General features: G+C 35.1%; 1 protein-coding gene across 1 annotated transcript in view; it reads left to right on the forward strand.

Moving 5' to 3' along the window:
- Positions 1 to 3350: 3350 nt before the first annotated feature.
- Positions 3351 to 26507, forward strand: part of LOC110463658 — a 36803-nt gene continuing 13646 nt past the window's right edge. Inside the window, exons 1-8 of the mRNA XM_021518453.1 lie at positions 3351 to 3421; positions 3728 to 3767; positions 6815 to 8780; positions 9210 to 9520; positions 10148 to 10249; positions 12075 to 12165; positions 15447 to 15550; positions 17787 to 17978. Of these exons, the coding sequence (XP_021374128.1) occupies positions 7133 to 8780; positions 9210 to 9520; positions 10148 to 10249; positions 12075 to 12165; positions 15447 to 15550; positions 17787 to 17978 (2448 nt within the window). The 5' untranslated portion in view covers positions 3351 to 3421; positions 3728 to 3767; positions 6815 to 7132. The remainder of the gene's footprint in view (positions 3422 to 3727; positions 3768 to 6814; positions 8781 to 9209; positions 9521 to 10147; positions 10250 to 12074; positions 12166 to 15446; positions 15551 to 17786; positions 17979 to 26507) is intronic.

Below are 26507 nucleotides of genomic sequence, written 5' to 3' on the forward strand. Positions count from 1 at the left end.
TAATGTACAACCTTAACTATATAGTAACAATCATATACTTTGTACTAAAGTACAACAGTAATTATATAGTAACAATCATACTTTGTACTAACGTACAACAGTAATTATATAGTTATATCCATACTTTGAATTAGTGTACAGAAATAACTGTAATATATTTCCTCTTGTATGGCAATGTACATACCTAGACCTTTATATAGTTACACCTCCGTGTGAGTGTTCACTGTCGTGTATTGTAACTGTAAAACGACGTGTAACGTTTTATCATTGTACACAGCCGTAACTATAGTTACAATCATATACTTTGTACTAATGTACAACAGTAATTATATAGTTACAATCAAATACTTTGTACTAATGTACAACAGTAACTATATAGTTACAATCATATACTTTGTACTAATGTACAACCGTAACTATATAGTAACAATCATATACTTTGTACTAAAGTACAACAGTAATTATATAGTAACAATCATATACTTTGTACTAATGTACAACAGTAACTATATAGTAACAACCATACTTTGTACTAATGTACAACCGTAACTATATAGTAACAATCATATACTCTGTACTAATGTACAACAGTAACTATATAGTAACAATGATATACTTTGTACTAATGTACAACAGTAATTATATAGTTGCAATCATATACTTTGTACTAATGTACAACAGTAACTATATAGTTACAATCATACTTTGTACTAATGTACAACCGTAACTATATAGTAACAATCATACTTTGTACTAACGTACAACAGTAATTATATAGTTATATCCATACTTTGAATTAGTGTACAGAAATAACTGTAATATATTTCCTCTTGTATGGCAATGTACATACCTAGACCTTTATATAGTTACACCTCCGTGTGAGTGTTCACTGTCGTGTATTGTAACTGTAAACCGACGTGTAACATTTTGTCATTGTACACAGCCGTAACTATAGTTACAATCATATACTTTGTACTAATGTACAACAGTAATTATATAGTTGCAATCATATACTTTGTACTAATGTACAACTGTAATTATATAGTTACAATCATACTTTGTACTAAAGTACAGCAGTAACTATATAGTTACAATCATACTTTGTTGTACTGTACAACAGTAATTATATAGTTACAATCCTACTTTGTACTACAGTACAACAGTAACTATATAGTTACAATCATACTTTGTTGTACTGTACAACAGTAATTATATAGTTACAATCATATATTTTGTACTAATGTACAACAGTAACTATATAGTAACGATCATACTTTGTACTAATGTACAACCGTAACTATATAGTAACAATCATATACTCTGTACTAATGTACAACAGTAACTATATAGTAACAATCATACTTTGTACTAACGTACAACAGTAATTATATAGTTATATCCATACTTTGAATTAGTGTACAGAAATAACTGTAATATATTTCCTCTTGTATGGCAATGTACATACCTAGACCTATTATACAGCAGTAACTATTTTGTAACAGTATCAATCAATCGCTATATTAAGATTTACGTCTCAGTCAGTTTTGATTTTTAATCACAAATAACATATACCGGGTTATGCCTGGTCTGCTTATTGCTAACTTAATTTTGTATATTTTCAAAAATACTAAAATTAAACACTGAACGTTGTATGTATGAGGATTGATCATGAGATTTAATTACATAAAGCACGAAAAAAACATTTGAAATTAAACGTTATGGGCGTCTATTTTGTATGAATGAACGTCGACAGTTATAAACAATGAAGAAATTAAACATAATTGATAGTGAACAAAGTACTGACATTGTGCCAGGGCACCAGGACCTTCAACATAAATCGCTAAAGTGAGTCTTACTTCTTAAAATGTTATTTTACTGTTTTATTTAAGTGTTTTTTAACATACATTATCAAAACAGCATTTGCTTAAAGTATGTATTTTGTCAGTCTGTATAGACGTACATTTATATAGTCAATTAGTCGTTGTACGTATGTTCTAAGAATGTACATTGCCAAAAAAGGACCCCAATCATTTAAAATAGAAAATGAGCACTGTCTCATCCAACTTACATATTGTATATTCAATAAACCAGTGTATTTTCTCCTGTATCAGTAACAAGTGAAGTGTTTCGGCTAATACATGTATGGGATTTCGTAGAGTACAGAGCTGTTACCGGATATGTACGATATGTATCGCTATATGCGGATATTTGAGGTCACGTTGATAAGGGATGAGAGCTGTACGTAGGCCGACATTTGTTTCATTAACATATTTAAGTCTTTTTCAACCAGTTATTTTTAAAAAGTAACTAACTACTTATATAAATAAAGTCCTGTGGGGAAAACGTGAGTCTGTGTAAGATATCGTATGTGTAACAGAGGTCATTATTTTCCAATGACGTATATCAACAAAAATGTGTACCTACATGTTACTCACAACCGGACATAATTAAATTTGGTGATGATATATCATCTTTATCGTCCACGACCCTACTACTGTACAGGTTCTTGGTTACGTTAAGCCTCATCCTTCTCTTGAAAAGCTTTTTGGAATTTCCTCTTGTTGTAACCAATGTACCCATTTTAATAATGTTGCCCTTGTCCAAAATGGCAACGTCATTGATGATTTTATAGATTTGTACGACATCTCCTCTCGTGCAATCTTCTATATTCTAAACTGGGGAGCCCCAGTGTACAAAGTCTTTCACTGTAGGATTGTCCTTTTAAGAATGCATGGTAGGCGTCTTCTTGCCCTGCGTTGGACATTTTTAATGACAATTTGATCTTTTTTAAACATTGGAGACCATATGCAGGTGGCATATTCCAAATGTGGCCGCACTTAACTTTTAAACCTTTGAAAATACATGTCTTTGTTTGTAAATGTGAATGTCCGAAATATCAGTCCGAGGATTATGTTGGCTTTGGAGACACACTCGTTGACATGACCACTATAATTTAGTTTATGGTCAAATACTACTCCGAAATCTTGTCCAAATTTTGTTGTGTAAGCCGACAGCTCCTTTTATTTTTATTTTTTTTAAGTGTAAATACTTCGGCATGTAAAATAAATACCAAATAAAGAGAGCAATTTGAAATGTATCCTGATTCTTTCAATAAAATGCTTCATAATCATATATCACCAGAGACGTAATATATACTACTTCATTAAAAATAAGCACATTGCCACGGATCAACAAGGGTATTAGAGCTATTTTGGTGTTTTGGTCATTGCAGTTGATCCTTTGTATGTAAAGTTTAGATCAAAAAGCAAGAAAATTAATAAATAGTGCGAGAAAACACGTCTTGCCGCGCGAGGTCACCGATGTGAGGTCACTTTAAAACTCTCGTGATTTACGAGACTTCACCGCGACTTTGCTTGTCAACAAATATGGCGTCGAAATTGTGACCCTCCTCTTCACGGCGGTAAGTGAAAGAATAATCTGAATCATAAGAAAGGTGCACGGCTAATAAAATATATTGTGGATGCTTGGTACGACTTGGTATCTGAGTGGATGTTTTATAATAGAGAAAAGACAAATAACGGACGAGAACTGAGTTTTTAATGGACTAATTTAACATGTTTACGGGATAGGATGATAATCGCATGTGAGATTCCCACATGATTCCCACATGACAACACATTTCGCTCGAAGATTACTAAAGCATTCTCTCTCTTTGTTTAGAATAGACAGTTCCTGACATTACGCGTTGTTTTTGTTTATTTTACAGATTTTTAACAGCGGAAAATTTCCATCCATAAACCTACCAGGTACGTGACCGAGAACTTTCCAATATAATTGACCGACTTTTGGTTTTGCCTGAAATCATTACGTAATATAATCCGCCTATTTCACCAGCCAACTTAAGATATATTCTGATAATCACATGTTAGATAATAATGATATTTACCTATATCATATATGTCAGTGGATGATTTATTATTAGCATGCAAACTCAAGGCTCTTCTTTTCTAGATGCATAAAAAACATCAAGGTATATATTGCTGTACTGAGTAACAGTTATTCTCGTTTGTATGTTTTACTTGCCGCCTGATATTTACTTATCTTCTTGTTCTATTCCATACATTTTCAACGGGGAAAATTGCTTAGAGCTGCATGATTTACTTCCTTCAGTTTAATCACTTTTAATTTATTCAATCAGCATAATTTTCTTAGAATTACAGGAGATTGTTTCAATCAATAATAATGAGTAAAAATGTTACCTATATTGATAACCTACACAAGGAACTATGCTTGTTGCTAACCCAACATTATTCAAACATGTTTTACAGCTTTTAAACTATTTCACTTATGATTATATATCGATTGATTGAATGACCTGTTCAAATTCTGTTTGAATCGATGCAGACACAACAATTCAACATGTCCTGCTGTAAGGATTAAATCTTTCCTGTCACTTGAATTAGAAGCCAAAGTTTCAAGTAAATATTAATATAAATATGTTGTACAGGACATTTTTAAATGTATATAAGTACATGTATCATAAGTAATACTAACATTGGTGGTCCATTATTTATGTATGGGCACCAAATCCATATTAAGTAAACAGATATCTACCAGAGTGCTGTATACCGGGAAATGTTTACTGTAGTTTAACTTTGGCCTTCTTTGTCCTTCATAATGACTATGAATTTACCATGACAGAAAACATTAGCAAACAGCATAACATCAGTGTGTTTGTTACCTAAATGTTACAACAGTCTGTTCCTTTTACGAATTGGAAAAATATAACACTATTTGTATTGAAATTGGGAATATATTTCTCTGTTCTTGGTCATTTTGGAAAACTAACGCACTTTAAGCTAGGGGAAACACTCACTCCGAAACAGCCTCTATTCGGCAGTAGACCTGAGCAAAAAAAACACTGACCATATGATATATGATAATTCTGCATTTATACAAAGGGCGAAATTTACACAAACTTACAATATTGATTTGAGCAGCGAAGTGCAAATATTTGGGCAAAAAGTTCTAATGATCAGTATACAATACTAATAGCAACGAGAGACAATCAAATTTGTTGAAATTTTGAAAGCTATCCACCTGTTTATCAAGACTTTTACGAAACGTTCGATTTCACATACCACAAAATACTGTACACAGCAGAAAATTGTTGCTACTGAATCTTTTTGCTGATGATTAACTTCACTTAATTGGATAGCTATATTTATTGTGAAAAATTCATGTTGAGATTATGTATCATGAAATTGAGTGTGAATTGATACAATGCCGGAGTCTTCTGGAATGTTTAACTTTTTATTCTGTAATATTGATCAATCAATCGTACCCAATCGCATGTATTTGCCTACAGAAAGGCACAACAGCATGACAGATATTTAAATCGCACAGTTGTGTGTAACATGTGCAGATGATGTGCACCAAATGTACATTCACATTTCATGTGTCTAGGTAAAAATAAAGTTTGAATGTTCATGTACTCCATTTACAATATAATAAATATATGTTTGTCTCTAGCTGGATGAAAGATCCCTTTCCCTATGTACCGGTACCTGTGATAAACAAATGAATTAAATTGCCCCAAAGATTCAATCTAACCCAGCATGGACCCTTATATTACCTTTATCCAAAAGACCTTCACATTATGTTATTGATAGCAGCTCATGATCATGATATACATGTACATGTAAGAGCAGGGAACCCCTAACACACATCCAGGCAATAGAACAGGTGATCAGGCTAACTAAAGTACTATCACAACCTGGACAGCAAATTGCAAACTCATGGCACCTTAAACAACAAAGAATAATTAAATAAAATAAATAAATAAATGTGAATATCAAAAACTTCGAGATACTGTGGAGGTAAATTCTACCCATTAGAATTAGACAAAGGAAACCAGATCAATTTCTGCAGATGAAGTTATTTATGAGACTAAGCGAGACAAGTCAAATTTCAATTGTGAGTTGTTGATTTAAGGGTCCCTGTACCACTACCAAAAATGTAACAAATTATTGGAAACTGTTTTTCCAGCGTGACTAAAGCTTTGATAAATAATTTCTGAAAAGAAAACCACACCTTTTTGACTACTATGAGAAATAATAAAAATGAAATAAACAAAAAATATAGACAATTTGTGAGTAAAAAATTAGTGGCGGCTAGACCAGGATTCAAACCCTGGACTTCACATTAATCACTCTTACTGTTTGGGCTATCTGGTCAACAGAGTTGCCTTGCCCCAACTGTGCTACATTGATCCAAACTGAAGTTAAGGGGAGATTACTGTGTATAATTATGAAAACCCCCACATTGCAGTGGGACAGGGATCCTTTAACCATTTCACCCCGTAACTTTAGTAGACTTCCATGCATTCATCTGGATGATTCCATTTTGGTCTACAGTGGTGAAAGGGAGGCTTTAACAATCTTTCCATAATTATCTTAAATTAGATTCATCAATTTGGAAAATTGTGTACATGTATAAAAATGTCCCATGGTATGTTAGTCCAGCGACAAAGTCTACGATTTTGTAACATCGTTGTACAGGTATGCATAAACATTATAAGTCTCTCACTCGGCCATAGCTTGGCAAAAGATCCTTCAGGTACATGTATCCGTCTTGAAACATTGTGACAGTAACCGTCGTTTGATACATACATTGTTTGTGTTAAGTAAAACTTTGATACAAACATGTTCACAATATTTGTATTGATTAAATGTAATCAACTTCAAATATAAAATGTTGGAATTTAATCACAATATAATGTGCTCCTGACCAATGTCACAATTCAGTTTTAATACCACAGAGACTTGTTTTATTGCTTGTATTTTTGTTACAGTTGGAAGTTGCTGCCCGTGCTGACTATGACACCGTGGTTTTATCTCCTGCTTGTACACCAAACTATATCAAGGGATATGCTGTACGATTTATTTGAAGTGAATGGATAGCAATCTCACAAAACTCAACATGTTGACTGATATAAATCTCACATGAAAGGCATACATGCTGACATTTGTATATCTTCTAACATTTCATAAGACCAGCTGTGTGTGCTGGCATTCTGCATAAATCTAGTATTTATTACGCTTTGTGTATATACAGGTATTTGTAATCCTGAAATTTTATTAAGTGGTTAGCATACAGAAATTGTTTCTCAATGAATACAGATTTATTGGGCCTCATAAGTCATGAAGAGCTGTCGTTGCCTATGGCAGCTGAGGGCCAGACAGTAGGAAATGAGGATCTATTAAATGAATCTTCAAGTACAGACGACGAAGTGAAGGTCAAGGATGTTGTAGGAGGTGTAACACAGACAGCACAGTCTACGGACACAGAGATACCTGATGAGTCTGAGGAGGAATGCAATCAACTGAAATCCAACACAAATTCCAAAGACACAGATCTAGAACAGCCATTGCTTGATGAAACCAAAGAAACAGATTCAGAGTTACAATTTGTGTACAACACCAAAGAGGAATCCTATGGGGATACAGTATTACTCTTGCCTTTTGATGAAAACAATACATCTTCAACTGATGAAATTGAGCCAAAATACATAGATTCTGAAAAAATTGATGAAAAGAAGGATAATCTGACTGTCAGTACACCATTAGAATCTATTCATTTTGTTGATGAAAGTGGAGACAAAGAAAGACTTTTGCAACCTGATTCAGATCTGTCATTTAATTCTGACGACAAATATCAGAAGAAGGTTGATGACGAAAAAACTCACCCAGATTACTATTTGAAGGGGAGTGCTAGCCTGATTGAAAATCTGCCAAAAGATACTGTTAATGAAAGTCTACCAAAAGTAGATGAAACTCCTCCTGATGGTGGTCTGGATGAAATACAGATCGCTAGTTGTCTAGATGAAAATCTGTCAAGAGATATCCTGGATGACGCTCTGATTGAACTGACTTCTGTACAACCGGTAGAGGCTGCAGGCCATTTCCTGGAGCTATCGGTAGAGGATTCTGAAAACACACTAAGTAACGAAGCAACACCAGACATGATCACTGGACATTTACACAAGTGTTCAAGTCAGGAGAGCATGGAAAAGACCAGCAATAGCATCACACTGCTGGGCCTGGCAAGGGGAGACAATCAGGAGACGGTAGAATCAGACACAGAACAAGCAATTTTTATCCCAAGTGTCAAACTCAAGGGTGTCCTTGATTATCAAACTGGAAAAGAGATTTCAGATAGTGCTAACACAGCCACAGAGCCATCGGATAGTGTTACGGAAGCTACAGAACCATCCGGTAGTGCTACAGGGACATCACATTCTTCTGCTGAAGCCGCAGGGGTCGAACACATTTTGAATGAACATTCTTCAGATGATGAAACTGAGCCTAAATCTGAAGATGTGGATGGTGATGTGATAGTACCAGATCCTACTTTAGTTCAGGAAAACAAAGTGATTGACCAGGATTCTGATATAGAGGAAGGTCACCTGGAGGTCACTGCTTACCAGGAAACAGAGAAAAGTGAGGACGACAAAGTGTTGGTTTACGAGCATCCTTTTGTGTCACACGTCAATGTTGACAGTGTGAACTACCCGGAGTCATGTCTAGCAAAGGAGAAGAAGAGGAAGAAGAAAGACCACAGCCTAAAAGACAGTGAGGATCACATCAAGAGTTTGTTAGTCAGTCTAAACCTGAAGCACCTAAAAGCATTCCTGCGGACCAGTCTTTGGGCACATGATCACCAGATGCGCGGGTTACTATGGCAACAAGCCTGTAAATACCTACACAAGGCAGGAGGCGACTTCTACGAGGAGATGGTTGATGAGCTTTATAACCAGCGTAAGTATCCACATCGAAGGCCATCGTTAATATTTTTTTCCTATTTGTCTGTGACTATCAGTATCATATTATTATTCGTTGTTACACATTGTGGCTGAAATATTTTCTCCCATAACTACATGTATGTGTTGGGTCAGTAGAGATTTCCTGTTTGAAAGGGTATACTAATTCGTCTGTAACTTCAGAACTACGACTAAATATTAAGTGTTTATATACAGAATGAGAGCAATGCCAAATCATTTTTTCACTGAAAAGTTTTATTTAAAGAGAGGGAGTTAATTAGATTTATTCCCTTTTTTTTTAAATCCTAATTTGATTTGCTTGGTAAATACTTTCTTGCGTGAATTTGTTTTCTTTTTGTTTTTGTGCCAATATAAAAATTTCAATAAAATATGGAGATATAAATTAATGTTTACATGTTGTATGCAGAAGGACAGTCAGGGGAGGTCACTCTGCCATCCTTGGTGGACTTTGACAACCTGCCAACGTACCATCTGAACACACCTGGTATCCAATCTGTACAGAAAATCCTGGCAGTGATGCACCACACCAATCCTGACATCACATATTGCCCGACATTGTTTGGTCTGGTCAGCGTCTTCCTTCACTACATGACCCCGTCTGATGCTTACAACTGTGCTTATGGGCTGCTGCGATCCAAAGAAACATTCATTATGCAAACCAAAGTTTCATTTGAAGCCACAAAGATGGTGATCAGGGATCTTACCAAAACATATGCAGTTAGTATAAATTCCTAAAGCAAAAATTAAGGGTTCATAAAAATGTCCAAAACTAGAAATATTTAAAATTAAGATTCAAACTTTAAAAAGAATTAATTAATAAATTTCCAGAAATCATTACCATGAAAATGCGTAATAAAGAAAATTGATATTAAATATTTAAATAGTTAACAGATAATAATGAAGTAATACATACTTTTTTTCTAATGAATCAGAAAGCATGAATATATGCACAAGTGATTATTTACGTCTGTGCTATAAATAAGTTAGAAAAGCACAAGTGTGTGATCTTGCTTTTATCACATACCTTCCGTATTTGATCGATACAAAGATTTTATATACTTTGATATTTTTTGCAAATACCGGGAACTGTTCAGTTCGCCATAACAAGGGGATTCCCATAAAAAGTAGTTCCTGCTAGTAGGTAAATACAACATTCCATATTGCACATGTGCTATACAGAACGTTGTATTTCGTGGTATGAAAATTGCTTGTATTACTATAACAAGAGACAACAGCTGGTATGTGATAAAAAATCTAGTATATACTGTATACTATATAGGTGTTAAAAGTTAACTTAGTTTCAGATTTACTTAAAAAAAATTATTTTCTTTAATATATTATCAGAAGTCGGCGTATGTGAACCTTGTGCGAAACACAAACAACATTGATGGTGTGTTTGACTCGTGGTACTGGTGGATCTTCAGAGACCTTCCCTTTCCTCACCTTGTAAGTATGAGTAGCCTCCCTTTCCTTCATCTTTGAAGTATGAGTAACTTCCCCTAACCTTGTCGATATGACTAAACTTCCCTTCCCTCAGCTTGTATGAAAAACTACCCCTGTCTTCACCTTTTTAGGTCACCTGAGCTTTGCTCAAGTGACATATTCCAATCACTTTCCGTCCGTCGTCGTCGTCCGTCAGGCGTAAACTTTTTACATTTTCATCTTCTTCTCAGGAACCAGTGGATGGAATTTTTTAGCTCACCTGGCCCAAAGGGCCAAGTGAGCTTATGGCATGGTGCGACGTCCGTCCGTCGTCCGTTCGTCGTCAACATTTTACTTTAAAACAACTTCTTCTCAGTAACCAAAAGGCCTAAGGTGATGATATTTGTCCAGAAGCATGCTGGGATGAAGGGCTACCAATTTTGTACAAATAAATGACCTTCATCCATTTCAAGGTTACAGGGGTCAAATATGTTTAAAACCTTTAAACAACTTCTTCTGAATAACCAAAATGCCCAGGGTGATGATATTTGGCCAGTAGCATGCTAGGATGAAGGACTACCAAGTTTGTTCAAATGGATGACCTTGACCAACTTTCAAGGTCACAGGTGTCAAATGTCTTAAAATCTTCAAACAACTTCTTCTCAATAACCAAAAGGCCCAGGGTACTGATATTTGGCCAGTAGCATGCTGAGATGAAGGGCTACAAAGTTTGTTCAAATAAATGACCTTCACCCATATTCAAGGTCACAGGGGTCAAATTTGTTAAAAATTTTAAACAACTTTCTCCTCAATAACCAAAATGCCCAGGGTGATGATATTTGGCCAGTAGCATGCTGAGATGAAGGGCTACAAAGTTTGTTCAAATGAATGACCTTCTCCCATATGCAAGGTCACCGGGGTCAAATATGGTAAAAACTTTAAACAATGGATCAAGGGCTACCAAGTTTGTTTAAGTGTATGACCTTGAATCATATTTAAGGTCACAAGGAGCAAATATGTTCAAAATATTCAAACAACTTGTTCTGAATAACCAAAAGGCTCAGGATGTTGATATTTATTCAGTAGCATGCTGGGATCAAGGACTACTATGTTTGTTAAAATGAATGACTTTGACTTATATTCAAGGTCACAGGGGTCAAATTTGTTTAAAATCTTTAAACGACCTCTTCTGAATAACCATGGGTCCCAGGATGTTGATACTAAGTTGCATCCTGAGATGAAAGGCTATACAATTTGTTCAACATAATGACTTTTTTCGACTTTCAATCACAGGGGTGAAATGTTTTAAAAAAAATAACAGGGTCTTTTGAATGAATTTTAATCATAAATACTGATATTTTGCCTGTAGCTTTATTTTAGATCACTTTTAAGGTTACAAGTGTGAGATTTATACCAGGTGAGCGATGCAGGCCCATTGGGCCTCTTGTTATAAATTATGACAGTGTTCTTGTTTTAATGATAAATGATATTGGTTTGGAAGGAGTATTTTTTTAAGTTTAAACTATTTTTAGTCAAAGATACATCTTATTTCAACTGAAAAATAAAAAGGACAATTTTGGTAAATGGCCAGTATTATTTCTAAAAGATGATTGAAATAGAAATATCTACAAACAAATTAAGTATTGAAAATTTCACTTGACTTTAATTTGTCAAGATATGTATGCCCCTGCCATAAAATGAGGGGGCATATAGTGTTTCCCATGTCCGTCCCGCCCTGTCCCATCCATGAGCGGGAACATTATGTCCTACAGACATTTAAAGTTTATCATTATTTATCTTAGCTTGGTTATCATACAGTTATAGTACATAACTGACTCTACTGTTTCAGGTGTGTATCATAGACTGTTTTATACTGGAGGGTATCAAAGTCTTCTACAGGGCTGCTCTGGCTATCCTCATTCTGTACACCAAACATACAGGTAAGTTAGGTTTGTATTGTACACCAAACATACAGGTAAGTTAGTGGAGGGTATCAAAGTCTTCTACAGGGCTGCTCTGGCTATCCTCATTCTGTACACCAAACATACAGGTTAGTTAGGTGTGTATCAGGGCTGCTCTGGCTATCCTCATTCTGTACGCCAAACATACAGGTAAGTTAGGTGTGTAACATAGACTGTTTTATACTGGAGGGTATCAAAGTCTTCTACCGGGCTGCTCTGGCTATCCTCATTCTGTACCCCAAACATACAGGTAAGTTAGGTGTGTAACATAGACTGTTTTATACTGGAGGGTATCAAAGTCTTCTACAGGGCTTCTCTGGCTATCCTCATTCTGTACACCAAACATGCAGGTAAGTTAGGTGTGTATCAGGGCTGCTCTTGCTATCCTCATTCTGTACACCAAACATGCAGGTAAGTTAGGTGTGTATCAGGGCTTCTCTGGCTATCCTCATTCTGTACACCAAAAACATAGAGGTAAGTAGTGTGTATCAGTACACCAATCATACAGGTAAGGAGTGTGTATCAGTACACTAATCATACAGGTAAGTAGTGTGTATCAGTATACCAAACATACAGGAAAGTAGTGTGTATCAGTACACCAAACACACAGGTAAGTAGTGTGTATCAGTACACCAATCATACATGTAAGTAGTGTGTATCAGTACACCAAATATACAGGTAAGTAGTGTGTATCAGTACAACAAACATACTGGTAAGTAGTTTGTATCAGTACACCAAACATACAGGCAAGTAGTGTGTATCAGGGGTGCTCTGGTTATCCTCATTTTGTACACCAAACATACTGGTAAGTAGTGTGTATCAGTACACCAATCATACAGGTAAGGAGTGTGTATCAGTACACTAATCATACAGGTAAGTAGTGTGTATCAGTACACCAATCATACATGTAAGTAGTGTGTATCAGTACACCAAATATACAGGTAAGTAGTGTGTATCAGTACACCAAATATACAGGTAAGTAGTGTGTATCAGTACACAAAACATACAGGTAAGTAGTGTGTATCAAGGCTGCTCTGGCTATCCTCATTCTGTACGCCAAACATACAGGTAAGTTAGGTGTGTATCCGGGCTGCTCTGGTTATCCTCATTCTGTCCACCAAACATACCGGTAAGTTAGGTGTGTATTGTACACCAAAAATACAGGTAAGTAGTGTGTATCAGGGCTACTCTGATTATCCTCATTTTGTACACCAAACATACAGGAAAGTAGTGTGTATCAGTACACCAAACACACAGGTAAGTAGTGTGTATCAGTACACCAATCATACATGTAAGTAGTGTGTATCAGTACACCAAACATACAGGTTAGTACATGTAGTATGTTTCAGTACACCAAACATACAGGTAAGTTGTGTGTATCAGTACACCGTAAGTTAGGTGTGTATTGTACACCAAACATACAGGTAAGTAGTGTGTATCAGTACACCAAACATACAGGTAAGGAGTGTGTATCAGTACACCAATCATACAGGTAAGTAGTGTGTATCAGTACACCAAACATACTGGTAAGTAGTTTGTATCAGTACACCAAACATACAGGTAAGTAGTGTGTTTCAGTACACCAAACATACAGGTAAGTTGTGTGTATCAGTACACCAAACATACAGGTAAGTAGTGTGTATCAGTGCTGCTCTGGCTATCCTCATTCTGTACACCAAACATACAGGTAAGTTAGGTGTGTATCATAGACTGTTTTATACTGGAGGGTATCAAAGTCTTCTACAGGGCTGCCCTGGCTATCCTCATTCTGTACACCAAACATACAGGTAAGTAGTGTGTATCAGGGCTGCTCTGGTTATCCTCATTTTGTACACCAAACATACAGGTAAGTTAGGTGTGTATCAGTACACCAAACATACAGGTAAGTAGTGTGTATCAGTACACCAAACATACTGGTAAGTAGTTTTTATCAGTACACCAAACATACAGGTAAGTAGTGTGTTTCAGTACTAGTGTGTATCAGGGCTGCTCTGATTATCCTCATTTTGTACACCAAACATACTGGTAAGTAGTGTGTATCAGTACACCAAACATCCAGGTAAGTAGTGTGTATCAGGGCTGCTCTGGCTATCCTCATTCTCTATACAAAACATATCGGTAAGTTGTGTGTATCGGGGCTGCCCTGGCTATCCTCATTCTGTACACCAAAAACATACAGGTAAGTAGTGTGTATCAGTACTCCAAACATACTGGTAAGTAGTTTTTATCAGTACACTAAACATACAGGTAAGTAGTGTGTTTCAGTGCACCAAACATACAGGTAAGTTGTGTGTATCAGGGCTGCTTTGGTTATCCTCATTTTGTACACCAAACATGCAGGTGAGTTAGGTGTGTATCAGTACACCAAACATACAGGTTAGTACATGTAGTATGTTTCAGTACACCAAACATACAGGAAAGTAGTGTGTATCAGGGCTGCTCTGGCTATCCTCATTATGTATACAAAACATATCGGTAAGTTGTGTGCATCGGGGCTGCTCTGGCTATCCTCATTCTGTACACCAAACATACAGGTAAGTAGTGTGCATCAGGGCTGCTCTGGTTATCCTCATTTTGTACACCAAACATACAGGTAAGTAGTGTGTATCAGGGCTGCTCTGGCTATCCTCATTCTGTATACAAAACATATCGGTAAGTTGTGTGTATCGGGGCTGCCCTGGCTATCCTCATTCTGTACACCAAACATACAGGTAAGTAGTGTGTATCAGGGTACACATTTTAGTCACAGCCTGCAGGTAAACTCTGACCTATATTATTCTCACAGGAAATATTGAAAATTTTCACTGACATAAGATAGACTTGCCCGGGGCCTCCGATGAGTGGTTTTGTACATCTCTGCTTGCAAAAAGATACGAGATTCACTTCTTATAATGTATCATTTCAATATAATTAACGATATACATGTATTCCCTCAATACATGTAGGAACAGGCTGATGTAAAATTAAAGGAGAAAAAACTTTAACTGTTGTTTCTGACATAGTTTTATTTAAGGGGATATTTGAAAGCTGAAAAATACAATTTAGGATGAAATCGTGAAAAAAATGGACGCAGATTTGTATTTCTCTGAAGAGAGTGCTATTTAAGAGAATTGATGAAAATAATATTAACTTTCAGAAAACTGAAGTCACTTTTTTTTTTATTCTTTGTGTGAATTTCTGACAGCTTTTTCATGCATAAACTTTTACTTAAAGTTGATTTCAATTAAATTTTGACATGGAAAAATGCCTTCAATTTTCAGCCAAAAGGTCCAGAAGTAGCAGCAGACATGGTCATGCAGACGCAGCCACTTCCATCAGACAGTTCTGTCGGGAGTTTCCGTTCCGTACAGATAAACTCTTAAGAGTAAGTTTTTATTAGATTTACAAATTAAAGAGTGTAATATCACCCTTCATCTCTTCAGAAATAAAACTGTGTGCACACTATATCGCATGAACCCTACATTAGATTCGTTTACATCATAGTATAGTTCTGTTCTTCTGTGAGTGTGGAGGTCATCGGTGAAAGTCAAAGATCAACCTAGATTTCTTTAGACTTGAATATTTGTAATGTTTTAATCAGGGAGGGGGAATCTATGTAAACCCCTACTCACTTTGTCTTAATTTGATAAAACAGATGTTTGTGTTGTGAGGTTCTATTCATCAGAGGACTATAGGTAAGCTCTCTGTTAGCCAGGCTGTTGGTGTGTGTATTTACTTATCAGGGGCATATCTTATATACTCTTATCATCTATCTATAGCTACCATCAGCAGATTTTGTATGCGAGTAACTCTGGTGTCTGGATGACTGAGTATACATGAAGTGCACTATAAGTGGGTCTCATACTCTAAGTAATTTGTAGAGTTATGACCCTTTGTTCACTGAATTACTCAGCCCTGGGCATTTTCAATAGACTCTTTCACCTATAATAACCAAATGTGTTAGGTAAGTACCTCCTAGAATAATGAAGTATCACATCATAAAATTAAGTCTGGTGCTCAAATATTTTCTGAGTTAAGGCCCGGCCCAATGAGTATATCACTACTCAGAATAGTGGCATTTCACATGATGAAAATGTGCCTCGCACTGCTCTATATACACTGCTATATCCCTTTGTTCGTATTTGATTTAGAGGTAGGTAGGTTGGGAGTATCTAGGTTGTCCACATCACTTTGTTTGTATTTGATTTAGAGGTAGGTAGGTTGGGAGTATCTAGATTGTTCACATCACTTTGTTCGTAGTTGATTTAGAGGTAGGTAGGTTGGGAGTATCTAGATTGTCCACATCACTTTGTTCGTAGTTGATTTAGAGGTAGGTAGGTTGGGAGTATCTAGGTTGTCCACATCACTTTGTTCGTAGTTGATTTAGAGGTAGGTAGGTTGGGAGTATCTAGATTGTCCACATCACTTTGTTCGTATTTGATTTAGAGGTAGGTAGGTTGGGAGTATCTAGGTTGTCCACATCACTTTGTTCGTAGTTGATTTAGAGGTAGGTAGGTTGGGAGTATCTAGGTTGTTCACATCACTTTGTTCGTAGTTGATTTAGAGGTAGGTAGGTTGGGAGTATCTAGATTGTCCACATCACTTTGTTCGTAGTTGATTTAGAGGTAGGTAGGTTGGGAGTATCTAGGTTGTCCACATCACTTTGTTCGTAGTTGATTTAGAGGTAGGTAGGTTGGGAGTATCTAGATTGTCCACATCACTTTGTTCGTAGTTGATTTAGAGGTAGGTAGGTTGGGAGTATCTAGGTTGTCCACATCACTTTGTTCGTAGTTGATTTAGAGGTAGGTAGGTTGGGAGTATCTAGGTTGTCCACATCACTTTTCCTTATTTAAGGAAGATTCCCTATATGCTGAATGACTACAGGGAGCTATTACATGTACATGAAAATTATTTCCATTTACTTGTGAACTGTAATAAAGACCAGTAGGGGATGGGTCTTTTCCCAACTGTTAAAACCCACTAAATGTTCTTCATAAAAATATTTAAGGAATGACCAAGATTTTGTTTTGGTATATACGGTATATATCGAAAATAAATTGTGCACTTTGCATAAATCCGCAAAGCGGTTTATGCAAAAAAGTGCACAATTTCTTTTCGGTATATACCGTATATACCAAAACAAAATCTTGGTCATTCTTTATAATTTAATTTTAAAAAAGTAGACAAACACATTGTAAATGCACAGTTAAAGATTTATTTAATTTGTACGTAAATGTAAAATTAAAAATTTATGAAGAACAATTGCGCTAAAAAAAAGCTGTGTTGTGATTTTGCATTCTGAAGTGTAAAAAGTAGTTCCGTCATCAGTTGTTTTTCTTTTTAGGTATATACGATATAAACCAAAAAAAATATTATGGGGGAGATAGGCAAAATTAAATTATTTCAAATTATTACCTAGTAGTGGCTAAAATAAAATACCTCTGTGGACACAGAGATTTAAAATTTTAAAAAGGGGGGATTTTTTCTCCACATTCATGGATAATAATGACAGACAGTTTTCGTGATTTTTGGATATTTTAATACTATTTGATTAATTCAGCTGACAAATATCCGACATTGGTCACGTAAACCTAATTAAACAAGTGGCTTCGTACCTGTAGACAGGGTTTGGTGTTCGAGGCCTGACCAGAAAACATATAAAGAAGCTACAGATCAAGAATGAGATGTACATCAACAGTCGTCACTTGCATACCTCCGCATCTTCCCAGTCCATGAATGGACGTCGACGAGCAAACAGTGGACCAACAAACATCCATATAGACGGAACGAGTACGATCTTCACACAGGACATGGTGAGTTGTAAAGATACAGTACCAGATTATAACTGACAGGTTCGCCTTCCATATAAACAGTTCAGCATCAGATATGATTAAAAGATCCATCGTAAGTTAAGGTGGCGGGAATTGAAGTCAAGCTCAGTGTTACTTAAAAAAGAAGAGAAACACACCTGTAATTCTCATCAAAGTGATAACTCCAGTTGTAAAAGTTCAGACATTTCTTGTAATGTTATGAATTCCTTCTTGTTATACGGCTGGTAAAACAGATTTATACATATTTTATAAATAAAGCACATTTTGGGATTTTGTTATTTGCTTTAAGACAATGAGAACACTACTATTATCTAAAATGTTCTTAGTGGTAGAAAGTAAAACTTCCCTTGATATGTTTGACAAACAAACTTTTGCATGAAAATTAGAGTTGTTCATATTTATATTATTGAAAAATAACAATTTCATTGTAACACCTACAGGGAGTTGTGTACTTACTAAGACTTGTGATGATGTTTGTTGTTTTCGTAAGCCTGCGGAGAGATCATGGTCTGTAGGAAGGTTACTGTTCCTCACAGTGAACAGTGCTATTGTTACCCCGGAGGAAGTGAGTGGGTCGATGGTGTAACACACCCTGTAGATCTATGTTCTAATGCACCAGCCAATATTCAGAATGATTGTTTTTACTCGTTATTTTTTTTATTGCCATTGGAGTTTATTTCAAATTGTAGTTGTTTTGTTGCTTCTTCACCTTCACATGACAGTATTAGTGTAAACTTTAGACAGTTGTCTTTGGTTATGTTGGAGTTCATCTGAAATCTTTTTTGTTGCTGATTCATGTGTAAAATATTTATTTGATTTTAAGAAGTTTTGTTTAAAGCTTATTTATGTGGAAGAAGTACCAGGTACATGTCAAATACTTGTTAGAGTAAACATATAAACCTGAAGGACATGAGATTCCTTTGGAATAGAACTACTATAACTGTTAATTTGCAAATAAATTTAGAGAATATGGAGAAGGTTAATTAAAATCAAAGCTAATTAGTAAAGCACATTCCTCTCTAGTCTGATGTTGTGTATTTTTCACAGAACAACGTGATATTAAGCATGACATGATATTAACAGAAATTTAAACGGTTTTCTTTGGAACTAAAGCATGTTTTTCATTATATAAATGTTAAACAGAAAGTACAAATAAGATATTATATTTCAGATACCTACATACATATTAAACCTTGTCATTTAACTCTTTCTGTACCTTAACTTTAGTCTGGAATCTGTATTACTGGCAAGAAATAGACAAGTTTTTACCCTGAACCAATGTTGTTATCTTTTAAAGTCTTCATTTTTGAAGCATTATGACTAACTTACAGCTCATTATGACTAAGAAAATGGCTTGGGTTTTTGCAATGAACAATGTGATTCATTGTCTTCTAATACATCTCGGTAGCAGAGGTCCCCAATAGTGATGGATTTCGCTTATGAAGTCATTTATATTTTTAACTACAAGTACATTTTATCGTGATTTATTTATAATTACATGCATGGGGATGAATTTACGAATGTTCTATCAAAATTAATGCACTGGCTGCCATGTTGTTTATGTTTATGACCATCAAAAGCAACATCTTAGGGGTAATTTGAAAAAAAAAAAGTCACATGATGAAAAATGTGTACTTTGCACCTATCAAAATCTTTCTATAAATGACTACTGATGGGTTCAAATTTTAGCGATAATTAATTGGATTACACAACTGTCGTGTGCTATAAGCAGCTAATCAGAAGGCAGGTAACATAAAAGTCTTCTGTTGTGTGTACACTATAAAGTGGGGATGGGACGGCATATCATTTTGATGTGTATAATACATGACAACTGGGAATTGACGAACTGGAAGCACTTTTTTGTCGTATGTACATGACAATGGTATGGAAAGAGTCAAAAGCATAGCAAAGCTGGATTTAGTGAGAACAACTTTTTAATAGCTGTTATATGATCGTTTTGTTTTATATAAACAAGGGTCTTAGTAAGGACGCTTCTGGACATTACAACAAAAGTCTCCATTGTTTCGCACTGGATTGAAACATAATATTGAGAGGAGTTCATGACAAGTCCCAGGATATAAAATAAATTCAGTTACCTATAATATTAAATTCTGTGCATGCTTGAAAGGAAAGTAGTATGGACAGTAGTGTGACAATAACTAGCATGCTATAAGTGGAATTCACTGTAAAGTTATCAGAGCTTCATTTTGCATGGTGCATGTATGCTAGGACATGTAGTCCAATACCTAACAATTCCTTATAGCTCCTTAACCCTTTCACCACTGTAGACTATAATGGACTCATCCATATATCAATGCATGGTAGAGTCTACTAAAGTTACATTGGGGTGAAAGGGTTAATGACAGTGCAAGTCCTGGGTGATGATGTTACATTGTTCCAGAATTAAGTCGGTATTTACGCTGGAATGTATTTATCTAGATGCATCCTCATCTATATGGAATGTTGTGATTATTTATACAGTGACATTGACGACTTGCGCTGATCAATTAATCAAACTGTTTACCCCTGGGGACTCGTTTTCTACTGACCTTGTTTAACCTTGGGGACTCGTCTTACTGACCTTGTTTAACCTTGCATATATATAATAACATGTAAATATAAACAAGAGTTATGTACTAATTTAACCTGTATGTAAATAATAACATGTAAATATAAACAAGAGTCATGTACTAATTTAACCTGTATGTAAATGATAACATGTAAATATAAACAAGAGTCATGGACTAATTTAACCTGTATGTAAATGATAACATGTAAATATAAACAAGAGGCATGTACTTATTTAACCTGTATGTAAATAATAACATGTAAATATAAACAAGAGTAAAGTACTAATTTAACCTGTAAGTAAATAATAACATGTAAATATAAACAAAAGTCATGTACTAATTTAACCTGTAAGTAAATAATAACATGTAAATATAAACAAGAGTCATGTACTAATTTAACCTGTATGTAAATGATAACATGTAAATATAAACAAGAGTAAAAAACTAATTTAACCTGTATGTAAATGATAACATGTAAATGTAAACAAGTGAACTACAAAATAGATCACTGATACAAATATTGCAGTATATATATATCATTTATACTTATGAGTTTCCATGTAAAAATTCATGGTAGTGGTCAAATATTAAATGATTATAGCACTTGTTTTCATTTTTTTTTTTTTTTTTTTTTGTCAAATAAACTGTGTCTTTTGTTATCTCAGAATATGTATCAACTTGGCTTTACCACAATTCTGTGCAGGTATGCAATTCCTGGACTATTACACTCTGATTGTTTAAAAAGTTGGATAAATCCCTATCTTTGTTTTGGCAGAAAATGCATGTTGTATTTGCTTCTGTTATAGTTTGTACATTAAGTTGAGCATTTGTTTATTTCTGGAATACTTTTTTTAATATCAAGGATTGAAAGAATACATAGTTATTTATTTTAATACAAAATAGCATTGAAAACATGCTCAAATTCAAGTAAAGAGGAAGAAGATTAATGTTTAAATGAAATAACTTATTTATATTTTTTGGAGGATGATCAGATAAACAACATGGCTGACAGGCAGCCATCTTTGATTTTGATATTGAAAGTTTGTTACCGATATTTCTCCGGAAGAACTAGAGGGATCTTTCTTATATGTAGGTTCCCCTTGGTCCTAGCTGTGCAGGGCAATTTTAGAGACTGATCGGATAAACAACATGGCCGACAGGCAGCCATCTTGGATTTTGATATTGAAAGTTTGTTATCGCTATTTCTCGGGAAGTACGGGAGGGATCTTTCTCAAATTTTAAATGAAGGTTCCCCTTGATCCCTCGTTGTGTATGTTATATTTTGAGACTGATCATAAAAACAAAATGGATTAAAAGAAGAACTAAACAGATCTTTCTCATATTGCAATGATCGATTCTATTTCTTTCACATTAAGTACTGTACTAGTAAATATGTGAAATGACAAACTCACTTTGAAGGTTGGCTTTCATACACATCAGTATTAAGTTTAGATCAAAAGTTACCTCAAGGTGCATTTACTGTTAACATGACTCGATCAAACAGATTAGAGGAAAGAAGAGAAAAGATCGAACTGACAAAGAACTAATGAAGATGGTACAAAGGTGGGCGCCAAGATCCCTCTGGGATTTCTTGTATAAGAACTGGTGTATTTTTATCTGAAAGAACAGCACAACATTTAAAAGTGTTATTTTTCCTAAATGTGTTCATGTATACATTTAGTTATTGCTTTTAATTCTGAGCAAGCGTAATCTTTCCCATGAAAATTGTAAACAATTGGGAAGTATGTTGAATTGAAAGTGAATGTCCAATTATCTAGTGCTACATTAATGCTACATGTACAAGCAATTGACACCTGCAGGTGCCCCCAGAGTACTGACCAAAGATGATTGTGACAAGCGGTCTATTTATAGATAATGCCTAGCTACCTGGGTATACCTGTTTAGAGAGTTACCTGTATGTACGTATCTACAGGTACCTGTACCTGCCACGATTGATAGATGATTTTCCCCTGGGGTATATACAGGTCAGCCAAAGGTGAATTTTTCGGAGGAACTTCTGGTAATCAGAAGGAGAATTTCTTTTGATTTATTCACTAAAATTGCCTTTCAAAACATACACAGTTTTTTGTTTTTTAAAACTATTCATATATGTAGCTGTTTTGATTTTTTTTGATTTATTAACACAATTTGTTTTTACCTGTTGTGTATGTTTTTAGCTTAATTGCTTCTCTTTGTTCTGTGTTGATAGCCAGCAATCTTTTGGTCATCCCTTGAGGGTTTCTTGTGGTCGGGTATACCACGGGGCCGTATATACCGTCATTTTATAGCTAGTCATACCCAGAACACACATAACAGACATAACAGATACAGAGCTGTAGAGGTGTTCTGTGGTGCTGACACAGATATTCAGGAAATGTGTCTCTAACACTGTTATAGAACCACCTTTCTGGTAGTTGGTTGAGGTTTCTCTTCTTTCAAGAGTATTGATTTGAAGCCTGTTGGATATAGACTTAGTAACTATAGTTTGTCATCAACAAAACTACAACAAATTCAAAAGTGTGGTGTACAGATTTGGAGGAATTCCTGTTTGTGATGTGATTGGGATTAAGAAATGTATTTCTGATCTCCAGTGTAATTGAAGCCTCCCACTTCATGCTCTGTGCTTTAGTATGTACTGAATTCATGGTGCTTTGTAATAAGAATGTGACATGTTTTTACATAAAGAAGAAGAATAGAACTTGTAGCAGTATCCATACTAGGGAAAAGGTGGTAATAAATTATACATTCTGGTTAAATATCAAATGATCTTTTTTTTTGTGTGAAATAGAACTCATTCTCAATACAAAAGAAGTGCAGAAATCTCATTCAGTTGATTAAAATATAATGACACAAACAAAGATTTTGAAAAACTGACATATATGAGTAAACTTTTCATCGATTTTTAGAAGTGACAGAGTTTAACGAATGCCTCGAAAACAGACTGTTTTAAACACAGATTCTATCAATTCTTGTGGTGTAACATTCACTTGGAAGTTTCATCAGACGTTTCTGCAAGTAGCTTTCAAGATGAATAAAGTACACGCTTTAAGGAAGCATATTCGTAACATGTATCGTCGCCACCGTCACCTGGACACCATCAACTGTACTGTGTGTACAGGGACGGTGGACAAAGACTTCACTGTAGAAGATAAGGAAAATGTACAGAAGCGAGTTTTCTGTTGCTTCACTCAGGTAAATCATTACATTATACACTATGTGATTTGTATTAGAATTATCTCCCTTGATTATTTAAATCAAGTGCTTTTTGATGTTATAAACTTTTGAGATATGTGATAAACTAATCAGCTAATATTTAAATTGCTATTCATTAAGTCTATTTTATGGGTCACAGAAGAAACATGTCACAGTTAATTAAAGTTGCTTTTATCTTTGAGAGAAAACATCATTAAAATTGTGTTTCTATAATCAATTTACAATCTTATCAAATTGTCTAGACAATGTCTAGGTTTATGGCCACAAAGTTCTGATGAAACTGTATTTTTAAATATGGCTTCTAAATCTTCTACAAAATGATTTTATCTTGGAGAGAATAATGATATCATTTTGTAATAGTCTAGCTCTCTTCTCTTCAATGCCGACAGTGTTTGCTGATTTCTCTCAAAATTAATCAGCTGTTAATATTTACTGCTTCAATCTCTCTCTCTCTCTCTCTCTCTCTCTCTCTCTCTCTCTCTCTCTCTCTCTCTCTCTCTCTCTCTCTCTCNAAGCACATCGCATGACAATAAGTATTTTGCATGTATGAATGGGTGCAGGCAAAATGGGTGTATGGTTAAATGATGAATGTCAGTCAGGCAAAGGCTGGTTTATATGTATGATGTGTAGTGAGTAGAGTAGTATGAAATCTGTAAGATAAGTGTTCTGTACAATTACCCATCTTTTCCTGTCATGATTTACAGACTTGTATCTCATTATTTGTCATGCATATGTGTTTGAAAAATCTGAATAAAATTCTAAGTTACAAAAAAAAAAACACAAAATCATTCCCAGTCAATATATTTGTATACATATCATAGATAGATAGATTTATTTGTGAAAACATTACATAAAAGTTGAGTACATGAAAAATACAATGAATGTTTTACCAGTTTCAATATGCAGAGTATGTGCTGATAAACATATCCTAGTCAGTGTAATTATGTTACTAACTAAATGTCTGTATAAATGACATTTCGAAGAGTTCTCTAGTATTTCAAACAATGCCTGCCATGCATTATAAAAAAATCTGCGCTTAATGTGGCCATGTGGTTTCTATCTAACCACACTTAACCAAAACCCAAGTGAAAAAAGTTAGTCTTTCACAAAAGTCACACACTGAAAACACTATACTATTTTGGTATGTTTAAGGGTTCCTCATATATACAGTTTTTAAAATACGTCTCCCTGCTTGCGTACACTTTAAATTTAGTATAATTGAGTATCCACTCACCAATATTGGTTGTGGAGGAGTTTGTTGGGCCATTTGAATATTTCTATGCACAAATGATTAGTTGTATGACTTATTTCTATAATCATATTGATGCTTTAATTTATAATGAGTTATAGATTAAAAACCGATGCAAATTAATTATCAGTGATTATGTGGTGCTATAATTGGGTTTCAAGAAAAATTATCTGAATGTTTGTTGCATGTTTCTCTAATATAATGGGGACTGTTGCATATTTATCATTGCAGTTTAAACATACAAAGTTTTATAACTTGAATGTAATAGGTACATCTGTGTTGTCACCAAATATTCTATTTACTAATTACAATGAAGAAGTGTCCTCTACCTCTGATGCTACTCATAAACTGGTGGTCACCATTTTATAAACTGAACAGAATAGAAAGATGATGTATGTATATATAAATGAACTCTAACTGGATACAGGCTATATGTATAACTGGATACAGGCTATCTGTATAACTAACTGGATACAGGCTATCTGTATAACCAACTGGATACAGGCTATCTGTATAACTGGATACAGGCTATCTATATAACCAACTGGATACAGGCTATCTGTATAACTGTATACAGGCTATCTGAATAACTGGATACAGGCTGTCTGTATAACTGGATACAGGCCATCTATATAACTAACTGGATACAGGCTACTGTCTGTATTACAATAATGTTACAAAGGCTTTTTGCTGTTATCAGTTATGAAGCGTGTCCCCCAGTGGTATATGCTTGTATTCTCCCCCAGTGGTATATGATTGTATTCTCCCCCAGTGGTATATGATTGTAATACAGGCTATATGTATAACTGGATACAGGCTATCTGTATAACTGGATACAGGCTATCTGTATAAATAACTGGATACAGGCTATCTGTATAACCAACTCAGGATACAGGCTATCTGTATAACTGGATACAGGCTATCTGTAAAACTAGATATAGGCTATCTGTATAACTGGATACAGGCTATCTATATAACTAACTGGATACAGGCTATCTGTATAACTAACTGGATACAGGCTATCTGTATAACTGGATACAGGCTATCTGTATAACTGGATACAGGCTACTGTCTGTATTACAATAATGTTACAAAGGCTTTTTGCTGTTATCAGTAATGAAGCGTGTCCCCCAGTGGTATATGGTTGAATTCTCCCCCAGTGGTTTATGGTTGAATTCTCCCCCAGTGGTTTATGGATGAATTCTCCCCCAGTGGTTTATGGTTGTATTCTCCCCCAGTGGTATATGGTTGAATTCTCCCCCAGTGATATATGGTTGTATTTTCCCCCAGTGGTATATGATTGTATTTTCCCCAGTGGTATATGATTGTATTCTCCCCCAGTGGTATATAGTTGTATTCTCCCCCAGTGGTATATGGTTGTATTCTCCCCCAGTGGTATATGATTGTATTCTCCCCCAGTGATATATGGTTGTATTCTCCCCCAGTGGTATATGATTGTATTCTCCCCCAGTGGTATAT

Source organism: Mizuhopecten yessoensis, unplaced genomic scaffold (assembly GCF_002113885.1).
Source record: "Mizuhopecten yessoensis strain PY_sf001 unplaced genomic scaffold, ASM211388v2 scaffold10919, whole genome shotgun sequence".
NCBI lineage: Eukaryota > Metazoa > Mollusca > Bivalvia > Pectinida > Pectinidae > Mizuhopecten > Mizuhopecten yessoensis.